This window comes from Urocitellus parryii, chromosome X (genome assembly GCF_045843805.1).
Source record: "Urocitellus parryii isolate mUroPar1 chromosome X, mUroPar1.hap1, whole genome shotgun sequence".
Taxonomy (NCBI): domain Eukaryota; kingdom Metazoa; phylum Chordata; class Mammalia; order Rodentia; family Sciuridae; genus Urocitellus; species Urocitellus parryii.
The window spans coordinates 95,332,037-95,349,639 of record NC_135547.1 but is presented as its reverse complement, the minus strand read 5'-3'; the positions used below and the strand labels follow the sequence as shown (position 1 = coordinate 95,349,639).

At 37.5% G+C, this 17,603-nt stretch overlaps 1 protein-coding gene across 1 annotated transcript in view; it reads right to left on the bottom strand.

Moving 5' to 3' along the window:
- Efhc2 (EF-hand domain containing 2) overlaps positions 1-17,603 on the bottom strand; it is a 209,333-nt gene that overhangs the window by 98,420 nt on the left and 93,310 nt on the right. Inside the window, exons 9-11 of the mRNA XM_026387597.2 lie at positions 16,010-16,160; positions 4,947-5,170; positions 1,755-2,006 (exon numbers count right to left, since the gene is read on the bottom strand). Coding sequence (XP_026243382.2) covers positions 1,755-2,006; positions 4,947-5,170; positions 16,010-16,160 — 627 coding nt within the window. The remainder of the gene's footprint in view (positions 1-1,754; positions 2,007-4,946; positions 5,171-16,009; positions 16,161-17,603) is intronic.

The following is a 17,603-nucleotide window of genomic DNA, read 5'->3' as shown; positions in this document are numbered from 1 at the left end:
GCAGGTAAGTGGATGGAGTTGGAGAAGATAATGCTAAGTAAAGTTAGCCAATCCCCAAAAAACAAATGCCGAATGTTTTCTCTGATATAAGGTGACTGACCCATAATGGGATAGGGAGAAGAAGCATGGGAGGAATAGATGAACTCTACATAGGGCAGAGGGGTGGGAGGGGAAGGGAGGGGGCAGGGGGTTAGCAATGATGGTGGAATGTGATGGTCATCATTATCCAAAGTACATGTATGAAGACATGAATTGGTGTGAACATACTTTATATACAACCAGAGATATGAAAAATTGTGCTCTATATGTGTAATAAAAATTGTAATGCATTCTGCTGCCATGTATTTTAAAAAAATAAAATCAATTTTTAAAATAAATAAATAAATAAATAAAAGAAATGAAGTAACTGATGTCAAGGCATACTGCAAATGTCAGGTATATCATTATTATTTTATATTTAGCCTATCTGCAAAGTCATTCTAAAAATGGGCTTCCCTGGCTCCTCCTGGCCACCTACTGTGCATACCCCAGAGGCCTCCTCAGGAATAAATTCTGCCTCCCGCTGCCTCCAAGCAACACAGCAGGACTTTCTGGCAGCGGGCTCACAGAATCTGGGAGAACCTTCTGTGAGGACCAAATGGCCAGCGGTTGTGTGCATAGGAAATGAGTGTTACAGTAACCTTTTCAGGAACACTAAGAACTAAGTTAAAAATACCTTATCTAAATTAGAAATAAAATATAACATGGAGGAGTGTTAACACCTTATAGATATTAACAAGTCCTTAGATAGTGTTGTTTACTATCTTTTCTTATTAAATCCTTACATTTACCTCAGGAGGGAACCACTGTTAACTGCATTTTAGAAATGGGAAAATAAGCTCAGAGAGGTTAAGTGACTTGCCCAAGGTCACATAGCTATTAAGAGGCAGATCCCTAATTCTAATACAAACCTGCCTTTGTGTTGCTCCTGCTGCACCCAAGTTTCAATAGCTCTCAAATTACCAAAAGTATTTGTAGAAATCAGTCTGACAATGCTTTGTTAAATAAATATCTTTTTAAAATTTTTTAGTTATAAATGGATATAATATCTTTATTTTGTTTATTTTTATGTGGTGCTGAGGATCAAACTCAGTGCCTCACATGTGTGAGGCAAGCACTCTGCCTAAGCCACAACTCCAGCACTGACAATGCCTTTTAATAGTAAATAAAATGCAAAAGCTGTTACTGACACTAACTAGTGGCTAGTTATGTAACTAGTCACTACACTTGGAAGAATCACTCACATCTGTGCATATACTTGTGTACGTGTGTGTGCACGTGTACACACAAACATGGGTACATTTGTATGAGTATTCACAACCCAGACCAACACCATGGGCTCGCCTCAGGAGAGCTTTAGGGGCCACACACACAATGCCCCATCCAAGGCCATGAGCAAATCTTTTACTAGGGAGTCCTTTACTTTCATTTGACTGATTGTGAACTCAATGGCAAATATGTGCTTTCTCTTAGATTTTACTTTTTACCTTTACTTACCTTAAATCCAGAATGTTTCAATTCTAATTGGTCAGATTCTGTAGATTACTTTCATAGATGTATATTAACAGAGGACACAAGATGAAAATTTTCTAAATTGCACTACTATAAAAGGGTAACTATCAATACACAGTCATAACACACAACATTCCCAATAGTGACTCAGATCTCTTGACCCACAAGCAAACTTAGAAAATGGTTGTGTATCCACTGCTGACCTTGGGTAGCTTACTCCTCCGGAGGAACCATGACACAGCATCTCGGCCTGAGTTGTGTGGTATCACTTCTTTGATTTCCACAGTATCGTCAGACAAGAAGTAATGCAGGACGAGTTCTCTCCGGTCCCCAAACAACGAGTCTGAGTCATCCCATAGGCAAAAGAATCGCAAAACCTTCCCATCATATTGGAGGAACTGTTTCAGAGTGTCAAAGGACTCATAAGGACGAAAGGGATCTATACAGTCTAGTTTCTGCAAATGGAGAAAATGTCAGAAATAGTTGCAGGTTTTGCATAGTCACTTCTGGGATGGAAGCAATAAAATGACATAAAGATACATTTTCTATTGACTATTCTATGATATTTTTAAAGATTTCAACTGGCTATGACTTACATATGTATGCATCTATAACCAGTTTTACCCTTAAGTATACTGACAAGCATCAGGAAGTTTTTCCTACTTTATTAAACATTATTTTAATACACCAAATTATCCTTCTGTAATGTTTTTTAAAACTGACTTTTCTCAAAGACTTAAAGCTTTTGTTTGGGAATGGACAAAATTAACCTATGGTGACAAAAATCAAAATAGAATTGCTTCTAGATAGGGGATTTGGTCAGAAAGGGGGACAAAGGAACTTTCTGGAGTGATAGAAATACTCTACATCTTTTTTTTTTTTCATTGCAGTGCTGTAGACTGAACGCATGACTAACATATGCTAGACAAATGTTCTACCACTCTACTACATCTCCGGTCCCAGTCCAATGGATTACTCAATTGTATGCATTTTCCAGCACTCATTGACCTGTATGCTTTAATACTATGAATTTGATCCTATGCTAATTATAACTCAACTAAATAAAATCATGTGTCTTTTCACTGGAACTTCATATCTGTGAATGCTTCTGAGTCATTCAGATTTTTATGAAGGTAAAAAAGAAGAAATATATTCATGATTTTATTTTGGAAATGGAAGAGGAGCAAATGGAGAACTTCTGTTCCACACAGAAGCCCATGTCACCTATCCTCAGCCCCAGAAACAGAGAGCTCTGCAGTATTCTTTGGTATAGCTCTCCCCTCCATTTGCATGTTCTCAGCCCCATCTTGGAGCAAAACTGCCTCCATTCTAACTGATGAAGCTAAATAGGATTGTTATATAAGGAAGTACTCATTGGCAAGGGAAGTATTGTCCCAAATTGGGTTATGTAATCATTTTGGAAATTCTTGAAATGTTCTATCTGTCCAGGGCAGTCTAAGTACAATCTTACCCCCCAAGACAGGGGGAAATACAATGGCTTTCCATAGACTCTTCAGTCTTTATTCTTGATATTTAAACAAAATTAGGGAACCACCACTTTCATAGATTAAAAAAATATTGTGGGGGGACTAGATGATCTCTTAGAAATGCAGTATTGATTATACACCATTGGGATCCTTTTCAGTTCAAGTTAAATTGTCTAATTTTACATTTCAAGGCAGCAAACACTAAAGAACTAAATGCATAAAAGTCCATATAAAAGGTTATATTGGCTAATTGTCCAAGGTTTCTATATTCACTGAATATAGAATATATTCCTGAGGGAATAAATGCTAAAATGATCCTCCTAATCAGAAAGAAAATTATTTAAAACCATTTCTTGGCTGTTCTTGGTATTTATTCTCAATTCCTGGCAGAATACTTCTTTTTTCTTTATAAACTTATAAAAATCCTACAGTGCTTTTTGCAATTTCATATAAGAGATCACCATTCACAATTGCTATCATATAATACCAACGGGTAGTGAATGAGTTGAGCCATTTGCAAGGGGTGGTAATTCAAATGAGTCCATTTCCTTCAGGATCTCTCTGGTGCTTCTAATGACTTTGTATTTATCTAGACTCTTTTGTCTAGGACATTTGGAAAAAATAAAAATGAGCCTAAACAAAAAAAAAATCTCTTTATACGCTGATACACCTTCATTTTATCTTAGATACTGCAGAATCAGTTTTATATAAATTTTATTTATACATATACATGTATACGTATGTATAATTCTCAGGAGGTTTGTATGCCTATAACATTAAAGGATAATTTGGCTGATACTAGGAGACAGGTATAGATTAATAATCCTACATGCAGCTTTTAACAAGAAATCAAAGGAGAATTTGATTTTAAATTTTGTTATCTTTCTGTAAGGAAATGAATTCTAAGTTTTAAAACAATAAAAATCAGATGAAAGGAATCTATAGGAATAAAAATGAGACTAGTGGTTGTCCCTGGGTAGGGAGAGGAACTAATTAGAAAAATGTGTAAGAGAACTTTCTGGAGGGATGGAAATATTCAACATCTCAATTTGGGTATAAGTTGTATGGGTATATGCATTTGTTAAGATTCATCCATTAGTATATTTAATGTCTGTAATTCACTGTGTATAATCATATGTCAATAAAAAAGAAAAGGGAAACAAATGACAATAACAAAAATCAAGGTAAGACTTAAGAGATTTGCATTCAGACCCAGCAAGAAGACTAGTTTGGTATGTGACTTCCAATGACACTTCCCCTTTTGGATATTTAGATGTTTTTAGAAAACATAAAATTTGGGTCAAAGAATCATTTAAAATCTGCAGAAAGATAACAATAATACTAAATCTTCACTCCCTTTAGTAACTGGGATCAGACTTTGAAGAAAAGCATCTTTTCATAATAGGGAGACAATAGAATCATGACCCTCTTCACTATTTCAGGACATTTCAGCATTCAATGTCACCATAAGAAGAGATGGGAATTCTAAGGAGGAAGAAAAAGGTAGACCCACAAGGATTGGTATAGTAAGTAAGTAGCAGAGAAGCAAAGATTTTTCCAGCCAGTGTTAAGTAACTAAACCCAGGAGAGACAAGCCATGGAACTGTGGGCCCAACTTAAATGCTCTAAGTGATCACAAAGGGAATCATGGGCTCCTAGAAACTGTTCCACCTAAGCAGCTCACAGAATGCTCCTGCCTGGAAAAGAAACTCCACAGAAAAAACTGGTATGTGTGGTTAGTTAAGCAATCATTCCTGTTCTGAGGCCAACTCGTAGCCTTCCCTTCAACCCAAAGGAGAACAGGACAACTCGAGTAATGATGGCCCCAAAAGCTCTTTCCCAGCTGCATCAGGAACACCCTTTACTAACCCTCCAAGACAAGAACTCACAGACGCATCAATTTCTTACCTCTCTCCGCACCTTCATATAAGGATCTTCTGGACAATGTCCAGGGGGATTTAATTTCACTCCTATTTTCTTCAAAAAGTTTTTTGTGAATGCATCACATTCATAAATCTTGAATGTCCGGCCATAGAAGACAACATCTGTGTTGATATTGAAATGATATACAGTATAAAACTGATCATCATCAGGGGGTGGGAGAGAAATCCGATGACGGCGGATAAAAGTCCCTGTGGCATGAAGTAAAAGACAACTGTTATATCATGCAGCAGCTAACAAGAAGTTACAGTACATCTTAGTAAAAATTCTATATGCCTTCCAACAACAGGGCAAAGGGCTTGTCCTAGGAGGCATTTAGTACATTCAAACTCTAAGGGAGTCAGAGGGAGCTGAGACCTCAGAGGTCCAAAGTTCTTTTTTTTAAATTTTTTAGTTGTAGATGGACACAATATCTTTATTTTATTTATTTATTTTTTATGTGGTGCTGAGGATCGAACCCAGTGCTTCATGCATACAAGGCAAGTGCTCAATCACTGAGCCACAACCCCAGTGCAGGTCCAGAGTTCTTTGACCAGCCTGGCACGTCAGTAGAGGGGTCTGAGTGGTGTTAGGGAAGATATTTTAATAAACCATAAATACTGGGGTGGGGTAAGGTATGAAAAAAGAAGACTATAAGAAGAGTGACCAAAAATGCCACATTGCCATCATGTCTTCATAGAATAAACAGGTTCAATTTCAGCCACTAACACTCAATGTACGCAACTAACTAAGGCATTAAGGCCCCAAAGCAGAGTGCTCATAAAAATACATATTCTTAGCTCAAAAAAAAAAAAGTCAATAAGCTGAAGTATGTTAGGTGCCAACAAGGTGATTTACAGCTTCGATAAGTATGAATGACTTTAGGCTAATGTGAAGCTTCATGATTTCTTTTCCCTCTATCAATTTAATCTTTCTTCTTCCTCTACAGCCTCTGTCCACCTCCATCCAACCACTGCCATCAGGTGGAGGTCACAGGAGGCTTCATAGTTTTACCCAGCACTCTGGGTTAAATCTTGTTTTTGTTTAACCAGGGACTGAACTCAGGGGCACTCAACCACTGAGCCACATCCCCAGCCCTACTTTGTATTTTATTTGGAGACAGGGTCTCACTGAGTTGCTTAGAAAGGTTTTTAATCTCATCCCATCATCCCCTTCTTTCAGATGCCCACTTGCTTCTGAGAAAAAGGGCAGTTTATTACTTAGTAGCAGTAACAGTAGCAATAGAACATCTGCATTTTTTTGCACCAGCTTCCTAAGCCCCAATTCCCACTGGAGGACACAATATGAACCAGACAACAGCTGCACACCCAGTAGGTTATAGGACAGGAGAGGATGCTAGAGCTTAGGGAACCCGAATCTGCTACAGTGAGCGATAAACAGCCTTATTAAACTCAACAGGCAGTAAGCACATTTGCCCTTTGTTCTGGAGGGTGACACTACCTCTATCTTCTGAGGCTAAATGCAAACTAGCAAAATCTTCACTGTGCTCTAGAGGGAGAGACTGTCTTTGTCTTCCAAAGCTGTTTGTATATATAAATGCCCCTGAAGAGAGTCCAGAACAAGGAGCCTCAGCGAAAGGTACAAAAATGCAAGATACCCATGGAGAATTGTCTCTTAACATGTATAACTGACTTGGGCCTGAGAACCATCTCCAAGAGCGAGCAGAACAACCTGAGGATCTCAGGGTTCAATAATAGTTGGCTTGTGTAACCTTTCTATGGAGGTATTTTAATATAAAGATGTCAACCTATCTTCTTTGTATTTTATGTGGTACTGAGAATGGTGCCTTTTCCAAAATCTAGAAATACTTAGAAATTATTCATTCCTTATTCATTAAGGAACATTTAATTAATATCTTTATGTGCCAGGAACTGTGCTGGGCTCTGTTCCATTACTCCACTTATCATCTTTTCACTCTGTTGAGGGGAAATTAACTAAAATCATTTTCATCTTCTTTTCTTTGTAGCAATTTTTAATTACTTGGTACATTAAATTAAAATAATAAAGCTATAAAATTAGAAGTGGCCTAGAATATTTTTAAATGTACTACATAAAAGATGATATAATTTTACTGCAAAAAATATTCTTCAATTAGCCTTTAATTCATGCCACTGAAAACAGTATGCAAATTATTTAATCATTCAAGATTAGACATTTAGAACAAATTGCATACTTAAACATCTATAAAAGGATGGGCATTTCAGGTATTTTCAGGATCCATTATACACCTTTTTAAAAATACTTACATTGTGACAGTTTTTAAACTATATAAGATTAACTCAATAGTGAGGAGCTTCTTCAAAACTTCCATCTATCTTGCATTTGTAGTTCATTATAAAAATTCAAATAAGCAAGTTAGTGCTGGTTTTTGTTCTGTAAGACTCTGAAGAGGAAACCTATATTTTTCTAGATATGAAGAACTGGCCCACCCACTGGGCTTTTAAATAATAATAATCACAATCATCATCATAGCCCTAGGATAGAATTTCAGTTACATTTTCTCATTTAATCTTCAATAATCCCATGAGACACTTAATACATGAAATATGAATATTCAGTTTATGAATGAGAAAACCAAAGCTCAGAGCACTTTGAGTGCTTAAGTTGCCAAGGCCAAGGTCATGTCCTAACAAATGGCAGAAAAAAATTGAATTTGAGATTTCAGACATGAACTAAATACCATTACTTTCCATAATTTTCACTGAAATGTATATCACTGTACTGTAGCCATAAATTACTTAAGGGAAGGAAAGGAGCCATAGGCAAAACAGAATAAAAATGGGCAGAAGAGCCAGCCACCATGAAAAGGAGAGAGACTGACTATGGAGCTCTTTCAAAAGAACAGCCTAGCTCTGTTCTAAGGGCAAATTTCCAGAGAGGGCCACTTGTCCAACAGCAATCCCCACTGTAAGGACAGCATCACAGCCTTACCTGTCCCTCCCAGGAGCCTGCATATCTCAAGCTCCCATACTCCTCTCACCAGATATTTCTTAGGAGAGGCCAGGGAAGTTCTTTGTAATAACAAAAGAATCCTGACCATTCATGGGTTGGAGAGAAAAGGCAGGGCTAACACTACACAAGAAATTTTTTGTTAACCAGGATTCCAACATCACAATCGCATGTTAATCAGAAAACTGATGTGGGCCATTTGAAATGTATAGTTGCACATGAGAGCTTTCAATAATATATTCCTGGGATCTCTCAACTGTGTCCTTTGAGGATTAAAAATTCTATTTATTGTAATTTGTGTGTTTTTAGTCTTCCATGATAAATGGCAGGAGTTTATTCTGGAATGTCAAAAAATGGGCAGGATGCCATGTCTTTGGCACACAACAAAAAGCAGCTGGATCATCAAGGTAGATAAGCCAAAATAATGTTACAAAATGGAAAAAACAACTAAAGCATCATGTCTGCCCTTTAAGTTTTCTGAAGATGTTCATCTTCTTAAGTGCCCCTAATGACAACAGGGACACATGTCCAAGCATCAAGTGCCCCCTTTCCAGCTTGTCCTCATCTTCGTATTTTACATCTCTCTTCCTTTTAAAAAGCCCTGTTATTTGACTATATTCTGTAAGCTTTAACTTTCTAACATTCCCCTATGATTTAGATCAAAGTGGCCATATAACCATTTTTGTTTAGTGTGTTTTCACGTCATTCAATAGGGACCTGCCTTAGATTTGGCTCCTAGCACTAAATTTAGTTTTTAGGAACTCACCTTCCAGAAGTAAGTTTCCAACCTCTTACATCTATCTTAATTGTAAGTATGTTTATTTCATTTTTGTATCACTGCAGACCTTGGGTACATCCAAGACTAGAGGGAGGCACTTCTTAGGTGAATAAATATACAACTCGAATGTTCTCTTATCATCATGTCTACTAAGTTTGTATCAAAAAAAAAAAAAAAAACTAAGAGCCTTAATAGTGATCAACACGATAGGGTACCTTACCTCCCTTTGCCCTCACTGTATTACTCCACTAAAATCACTATTCCAGTTTTTCTATTATTTTTCAAAAATGTTATCTTTAGAGTTTTGGTTTCACAAGAATAACTTTTTTAATATAGATAATCTAGCCCCTGCCTTTAAGCAAATGAATAAACATTTTAGAATTCCATATCTCTGATCATAATGAAAACTAATAACCCTATGCATTTCCCCCTTAGCCACTGAATAAGCACCCAAATGATAGCTGGGCAGTTGCTCTAGTGTCCTCTTGCATTACCACCTTCTTACCTAGTTTTCTTAATACAGACTCTATGATCTGCTCCCAAATATCTCCCAACTCCTTACCCCACCCTTTACCACATTTTTATCTTGTGTTCTACCTTTTTCTTGCATCTTTATCTGGGGAAACTGTGTGTGTGTGTGTGTGTGTGTGTGTATGTGTGTGTGTGTGTGTATTCCTGGGGATTGAACCCAGGTATGTTCTACCACTAAGCTACATCCCCAGCCCATTTTTTATTTTTGAGAAAGGGCCTTGAACTTGTGATCCACCTGCCTCAGCCTCCCAAATTGCTATTATTATAGACATGTACCACCATGCTTGACTCTGAAGAAACATTTGAGCTACCACTCAAATGCCATCTTCTCTAGTGGATATTGGTTTATCCTCCTCTGATCCCTCAAGTACCTGGTACCATTTATGATGCCTGCATTGTTTTATAGCCTTCTCCCTTCCCCCCTTCCTCCTTTCCTTCCTTCCACAAATATCCATTGGGCAGCCACCATGTACCAAATACCTATCTTCTCAGACTAGCAACTCACCTCCACTCTTAAATTCTACATTATTCCATTCCATTACTGCTCCAATGTTCACCCTCCACATTGCCAGATTTAGTTGATTGAAATACAGGATACTCAGTTAAATTTGAAATCCAGAAAAATAATGAATACATTTTTAGTATAAGTATATCCCATGAAATATTTGAGACAGTTACACTAAAAGATTCTTCATTGCTTCTCTGAAATTAAAATATAACTGGGCGTCTTGTATTTTATCTGGCAGTCCTACTGCTACCCCCTTCTGCTTTATGAGATATAGCACTTATATATGGTGTATACCTAATATGAATGGGGCTGATTTCTATTTTGTGATTACATTTGCTTCATTCAAGTAGATTATCTCAGAGGATTAAAAAAAGAAATACTACATAATTGAGGAGCCCAAACAAATCATAAGTGAATTTATCCAAAGATGTACTAGGAACCATATAAAAGCCAGTTCTTGACCCCAAGACTCCAGAACAAAAAATTCTGGGGTGGGCTAGGAAATTCTGATGATTGCTCCCAACTGAAAACAACTGGTATGGACCATGCTGGAAGTCATGGCATGTTTCTATTCATTATCTTTTCTTTAGCATAAATTAGTTTGGATTTAGTAGCATTAGACTGACATTTATTCTGTTAGACAGGTAGAAGTTAAACTACTGGGTTTACCTCTGACATTCCTGGCCTGACATAAAATTATTTTAACTACATTCCAGCAGAAGAGCAACAAATTCTATAAATATAACATATCTACCCAAAAGAAAGTGATGTCCTAACAAGAAATGAAAGCAAGCCTTGAATTGAATCAGTGATTTACTTGACTCATAACACACAAATCTCTTTGCCAACAAGAATTTGTGAATATTAAAAATATGTTTTTCTGATTAGAAGCTGCTTGTAACTAAATGCCTATTTTGGCACCATGCTAATGGATGCATCTTTTGTTTCTGGCTTATTCCAAACTCTGGCCACCCTTTAAAAAAATTACATGGTAATAGAGACAATTAGTTTTTTTTTACATATTTATACAAACATGGAGTATATCTCCTACTGAATTGTGAGATTCACTGTGGTGTATTCATATATGTATATAGGAGAATTATATCAGATTCATTCCACTGTCTTTCCTATTCTTAGCACCCCATGTGGGGAGGGGCGCTATAATTCATCTATTTGCACTGATTTCGGAATGGTCAGGTCTATGAGAAACAGGTGCAACCAGCCTCCTAGTTCATTGGGAAAATAGCAAAACCCTGTGAAGTGACAGGAACACTATCAGTGCACAGCACCTAAACTTGACCCCTAGCCTCTTCCCAGAGCCCACAGGTACACGGAAGGAAGGCAGGTCAAGACCACTCAAACCACCCCCCCCACCCACACACACACACAAACTACCTAGCCCATCCCACCAAGGTCTGAACCCCAGGCTCATTAAATTTGTTTTCTTTTTCCCTATTATTTAATTTAGGAAAGCATTTAAAGGCTTTTTCAAACTATTCACTGTCCAGACAGAACTTTTTTAGCAAGAATCATGGTATTAAATATTTCAAGAGATACTGGTTTCTTTCTAAACAAAGTTTGACGACACAGTGGTTATTCGTGTTTGCTTTCGACAGGATTTGCTACAGCCCTCCAGGTTTCTCCACTCTGCTGACAAACTCAATGTCATTACACAGTGTGATTACTGTGTATTCTGTCCACCACCCTTGAGCTGCAACTTCACACAGAGAAATGTCCTGATCACACACAGTAAACTGATGAGAAATTCTACAATTTTCTGCAAAGATTTTAAAGTAGTCTTTCTACTCAGGGTTCTTCTTTGTCTTTATGAATAACAATCTTTCTTTATTACATAAAAATTATTTCCAAGTGCATCATTATGACTATCTTCAACTTGTCTTTGGAATCTACCTTTGTGAGATTTGAAATTGAGGCTGAGAGAATTGAAAATCTTATTAAGAGCCTTTCCAAGATCATCCTAGAGGTTGTATTTCATATTTCTTCTTGGCTGGTTTAATAAAACAAAAATGCACTGGACAGGGGCCAGTGAGCTATAGGAATATGAGTTTTGACTTAAAAAGGAATAATAATAAAAATATAATCCAGGTTTGGGATATACATAATGTAGGTTTGGGATAGTGTGTGGCCTTAATTGTATCATTTGGGCAAATTTGATGTTTTGACTGGGAAAGTAATCAGAAAATAAGCAGTTTGGTGAGAAAAGATCAGAGCAGTGTTAAGTGAAAACCTTTAAGAAAAAAAGGTTAAAGTAATATTGTCATCCACCTAATCAAATACACTTGAGTAAAACAGATGCTCACAGAAATGAAAAGTTGTAAATTATCTCTTTCTGTACTTAAAAATAATTTTATAAACATTTTTAATACATTCTTTACAAACTTTAAAAACTTATATATGTTATATGTTAAAAATGACCCCAAAATCTAAAACTACAGTCCCTTAAAAAATAAAATGTAACATTTTTAACCTTAAATTATGACAAAACCTTTTTTAATATGTTGGGCTGAGGTTGTAGCTCAGTGGTAGAGCACTTGCCTAACAGGTATGAGGCACTGGGTTCAATTCTCAGCACCGCATATAAATAAATAAATAAAGGTCCCTCAACAACTAAAAAAAAATATTTTTTTAAAAAATATTAAGGCATTTCCATATTTCCTAGACCATTCAGTCAAGTTTGGAACCAAAGAACAATGAGGACAACTTATATGGCCTTCTTCTCCCTCTACTAGAAAAACCAGCAGAGATACTAAATCAAATCCTCTTCCTCTTTGCACCACTTCAGCAGCAGCACTCCTTCAATACAGTGGAGCAGACTGATTCTGGTCATGATCTGAGTACTCATGATTCCCAATTCACATTTTTAGTCTTTATTTTTATAGAAAATTCATCCTGAAGTTCCACCTGCCTAGTGGATATCACACATAGATGTCCTAATTCCTTCAAAGGTCTCATGCCCCCAAACAAATGTACCAGAGCAACAAACCCCAATCCTGCCCCATACTCTGTGCTCCATACTCCTGGACTGTTTACAAAGGTATCACCATCCCTTTTACTAGAGATCTCTGAAGCAATCAGCTAGAACTCTGGTATAGCTCAGTGGTAAGAGTTCTTGCCTAGTAGTCACAAGGCCTTGAGCTCAATCCCCAGAAACACACACACACACACACACACACACACACACACACAAGCAAATTACCCCCTAAGCCTGTTTTCTTTTTAGTAAAAGTCACAATGGCAATACCAACTTTAGATAGTCATTGGAGGATTGTATGAGATAATAATGGTAAAGTACTTACTTTATCATTAGATATTTCCCTTTCTCAATCTCTATATTTAGTCACCAAAGGCCTATCAACTCTGCCAACCAAAGGTCTCTCAAATCTTTCCCCAGCTTTCTAGTCCTACTTCCATTGTCTTGGTTTGGACACTTAGCATTTCTAGCCAGAACAACCATAAAACTCCTGGACTAGTCATTATGTTCCCTTTCCTCTTCAATCTGGTCTGTAAACTCCATGAGATCAGAACATGATGGGTCTTAATCATCTTGTCCTTTCTCCCAAAACCCAGAATAGTGCCTAGCACAGAACAGGTATTCAACAAACACTTCTTGGCAATGCCAACTGGCTTCAAATTCATCACCCCAAGCACCAGACACAATAAAGCCATGCTATAAGAAAAGCCTCAGTCTTATTAGCATTGAGGGAAGTCCTTTGCACACTGAAATAAGGCTATATGACAAACTTTTCTCAGAGGCCCCTGGCCTCCAAATTCCTGTTTCTGCTCCCTTGAACTCATTATAGTACACCACTGTGGAAGCATCAGGCTTAAATAAGTAGTTAGTAAGCAAAAACTTCATTCAACACAGGCACAAATCACAAGATGTGTTAAGTAATGACAAGAAGGAAGTAAGTAGGATATGTATGTGTTAAAAACAGAAAGGAAGGGATGGAAGGACCAAGAGATAACTAATTTTCAGTAGGTATTAAATATACATGAGGCACCTGGGCTCTAAATATTCATGAGACACTAAATATACAAGAGACACTAAATATTCATGAACACTCAATATTCATGAGGCCTTAATTCGGCCACTCATTCATTAGCAACAACAATTCTGGCCCCATGGACCCTCTGTCCAAGAAACACAAACAAAACCCATGACTATTCATCACTCTTACTGGCGAGCTACAGCTGTGACCAAACAACTCGTCTCTCCAATAGAGAGATGATGTGCCCATGGACCAGGGCATTTTCTGTCTGTGGTTCTCCTTGCTTGACCCTCAATTCTGGTCTCCAAACCACATTATCCACAGCTGAGGTTGTGAAGGAGAAGGGGTGGGGAACAAACTATTGCTTATCTCAGGATTAAGGCAGTGTGGTCATTCTACCCACTTGAACTTAGCCCACAGTATGTAAATCTACCCTTTCCGCTATCTTCTCTCTGTGCAGTTTTATTGTGGGGTGGGGGTGGGGTGCTGCTGCTGGGAATGGAATCCAGGGCCTTGCCTATATTAGGCAAGTGTTCAACCACTGAGCTACATCCCCAGCCCTTGTTGTGCATTTTAAATTATGTAATCTATTGTATGATTCATGTATTTTAATTTCACCCACAAGTTTCTGATCTGTGGCCTCTGGGGGAGCATGTATGCATACTTTTTAGGTTGCATCAAGATAATATCCTAGGCAACACCATGGCTGGATACCACATAGAGGACATGGTAGAAGATGCAGAAATGGAGGCAGGGAGACCATAGTTGGCAGTTATTCCATCCTCCAATCAAGAGATGAGAGTAGCTCGGATTAGAATGGTAGTAAATAGGCCCAAAAGACATGATTAAGTTCAGAATATATTTTGCTAGGAGAATGAAGAACAGGAATGGTAGGTAAGTATGAACAAATGGAGAAAGTAAAAGAAGTAGAGATTGTAGTAAGAGAAAATAATTCAGAGTCTGAGATAATGGAGATGGGACTATTCCAAAAGACAAAGAAATGACACTGCACCCAAAGACTGTGGTTGTTCAAGGAACAAAGACCCTGGAAGAATATTTACATTAATGATCCAACCAACAAAGAACATTTACATCAATGATCAAACCAACACTCAACTCCCCTGCAATGCCTCCACTAAACCACCAGTGAAAAACAACACCTGACCCTTGCCCAGGGGCATCCATTTATTGCAATGAATGTGACTCTTTACTCCTCCACTCCTTCACCAAACCCCCACCCTTAATTCCATCCAAGGCCAACCAGGTCCATCCACTACAACTTCTGGCAGCTCTCTGCTTGTAAGTTCTTTCTCTTTCTGACCTCTAGCTTCCATCCTTGAGGATACAGAAAATGTGATCATCCTTCCTCCATATGATACTCCCTTAGATATCTAGAAACATTTATCAGACACACTTGAGTCCTCCTGTTACAGAAAAATATTGTTTTTCAGTATTCTGTCTTACACATAACAAACTTTCAGTCCTCACACCATCATGGTTAATTACTGTCCCATGAAGGTAGCCATAATTCAACATCATCCCAAGGGATGGACCCATAGCACAACCAGAACTAATCGGTCACTTCCCTTGATATCTTCTTCCATACTCTAATAATGCAGCCTTGGATTAGTTCCTCTGGTGGTGGCCATGTCACAGAATTAAAACACAAACACACACACACACACACACACACACACACACACGTATCTGTAGCTGAAGTTGAGTACAGAAAAAGTGAATGCTATACACAGGGTGAAGGAACAAGGACTTCCTGTTAGGGTACCATCAATGTTTTGTTAATTACCATAAATGATCTTAGTTAACAGGAAAAAGAGAGGGTAGTTTAAACAAATGACAGTAAATTCAGGAAAGAATATCAATCTAAAAGTGGCAACAGAATAGCTTTCTCTTCTCCATTGATAATGTTGTGCAAAAAGCAATTGTGGCCGTGACAAAGAGACCAAAGGATTTGAGGACAAAGTCAAAGACACATGAGAATTTGCTCATACTGGAGCAGCACCTGAAAGGATACAATATGCCACAGAGCAGTGAGAAAAATGATTGAAGTGTGTGGGGTAGAAGGCTGATTAAGTCACTATGACTAATTAAACACTAACAGCATCCTTCTATCACCATTGCCAACAAGTTAGATACCTAAGGATTAGCATGAGCTTTTTAAAAAGCTAAAAGAATGGCTGTATATAAAGGCAAGAGTTAGAAGTGAAAGAATCATAATGCTGCTTAAAATAGATACCTTGAGGCAGTCCACTATTTTTCACCTCTGGTTCATTCACTTGAATTGTGTCATCTTCAAGGTAGAAGTAGATTTTATAGTATCTTATTCTATAGTTTTCTTGGTTTTTATCAGGCACTTCATCTTCCACATAGGCATCAAAAGATAATACCTGTTGGAATCATAATTAAAAACCATGAAAAAAATCAGCAAACTTAAAAATCAATAAAGCCCATAATTGTCATTATTAAGAAAAGGGTTGAGGAGATTTTTTTCCAAGATATTCCACACATCAGCAATGAGAATGGATATACAATCAAGGTTACAGTACATACAGATTATTTTATAATTTCATCACCATCTGGTTAGAACAAAGGAATGATATTCAAGTAATAAATCCACCAATCAGCCCTACCATAAACTTAGTTAGAGTTTGTCTTTGGAATTTCACAGTGGGATTCTAAATGTATGTGTTAGACAAAATATTCTTTCTCACATGATGAATATAAGTTTTGTGATTTTTCCCATCAAAAATAACACAAAGCTACTTTGGTTCTGGGCTAAAATTATCCTGACTCTTGCTCCTACTGACTGTTTATCCTGAGGTAATTCAAACAGGCAGATCCTAAATTATTCCAAAGCAAGGAGACTTTACCTCACACTTTTCCAGGAGCCTCAAAGAGCCTAGTTCAATGCTGGATCCAGACTCATCTCATCTTACATTGTATGGCCGGGGGCAGGTGGATTCTAATGCTCTTATGGCAAAAATCAAAAGATAGTAAAAAATATCTGGAATACCCTGGAAAACTGTGCCTTTCTGCAAGTGAAACAGTCCTTTTCTCTCCTGTTGAAGCAGATATCGGTCTGCCTTTTCTTCAAGATCAGGTGAAAAAGTCTTTATGCTTAGGTGCCATGTGGTATAAATATGTACCTTTAACCTTTGGAATCATCCCCAACAGGGCAACCTGCTCACACATTGAGGAGGACATGGAAATCAAGGACACTTGTGGGAACAGTATTATTTACACTACCATTTCAAGTTTAACCTGGAACTCTCAAGGAGTCTGTGCTCCATTTAAATATTCCCATTGTGGGGCTGAGGTCATGGCTCAGAGTAGAGTGCTTACCTAGCTTGTGTGAGGCACTGGGTTTAATCCTCAGTGCCACATAAAAATAAATAATTAAATTAAAGGTATTGTGTCCATCTACAACTAAAAACATTTTTTTAAAAATATTCCCTTTGCCTCTCACTTTTGTTCAAATTTTATCATTGAAGTTGTAAAAGTTAATTATGCATATAACTCCAAGGTTGTTCAACATAGACAATATGTATATTAATTTACTTTCTAGGGGCACTCAGCTATCCTAAATAAGAATAAACATTCCAGGAGTAGTTAGCAAATTTCTATCAGAAACCCATACTTCAGAAGTAGCTAACAAAATGCCTGATCAACACAAGAAGCTTTGTTAGTCACCATGTTAGAAATGAGTTTAATTAGTAAACTGATCATATTCAAAGCACACAGATCAGTTACCAGTGTTGACCAAGCCTGTCCTTATAGGAACAGGTTCTAAGAATCTAAGGATCTGGAGAGCCCAGGGGTCTATAACCTTC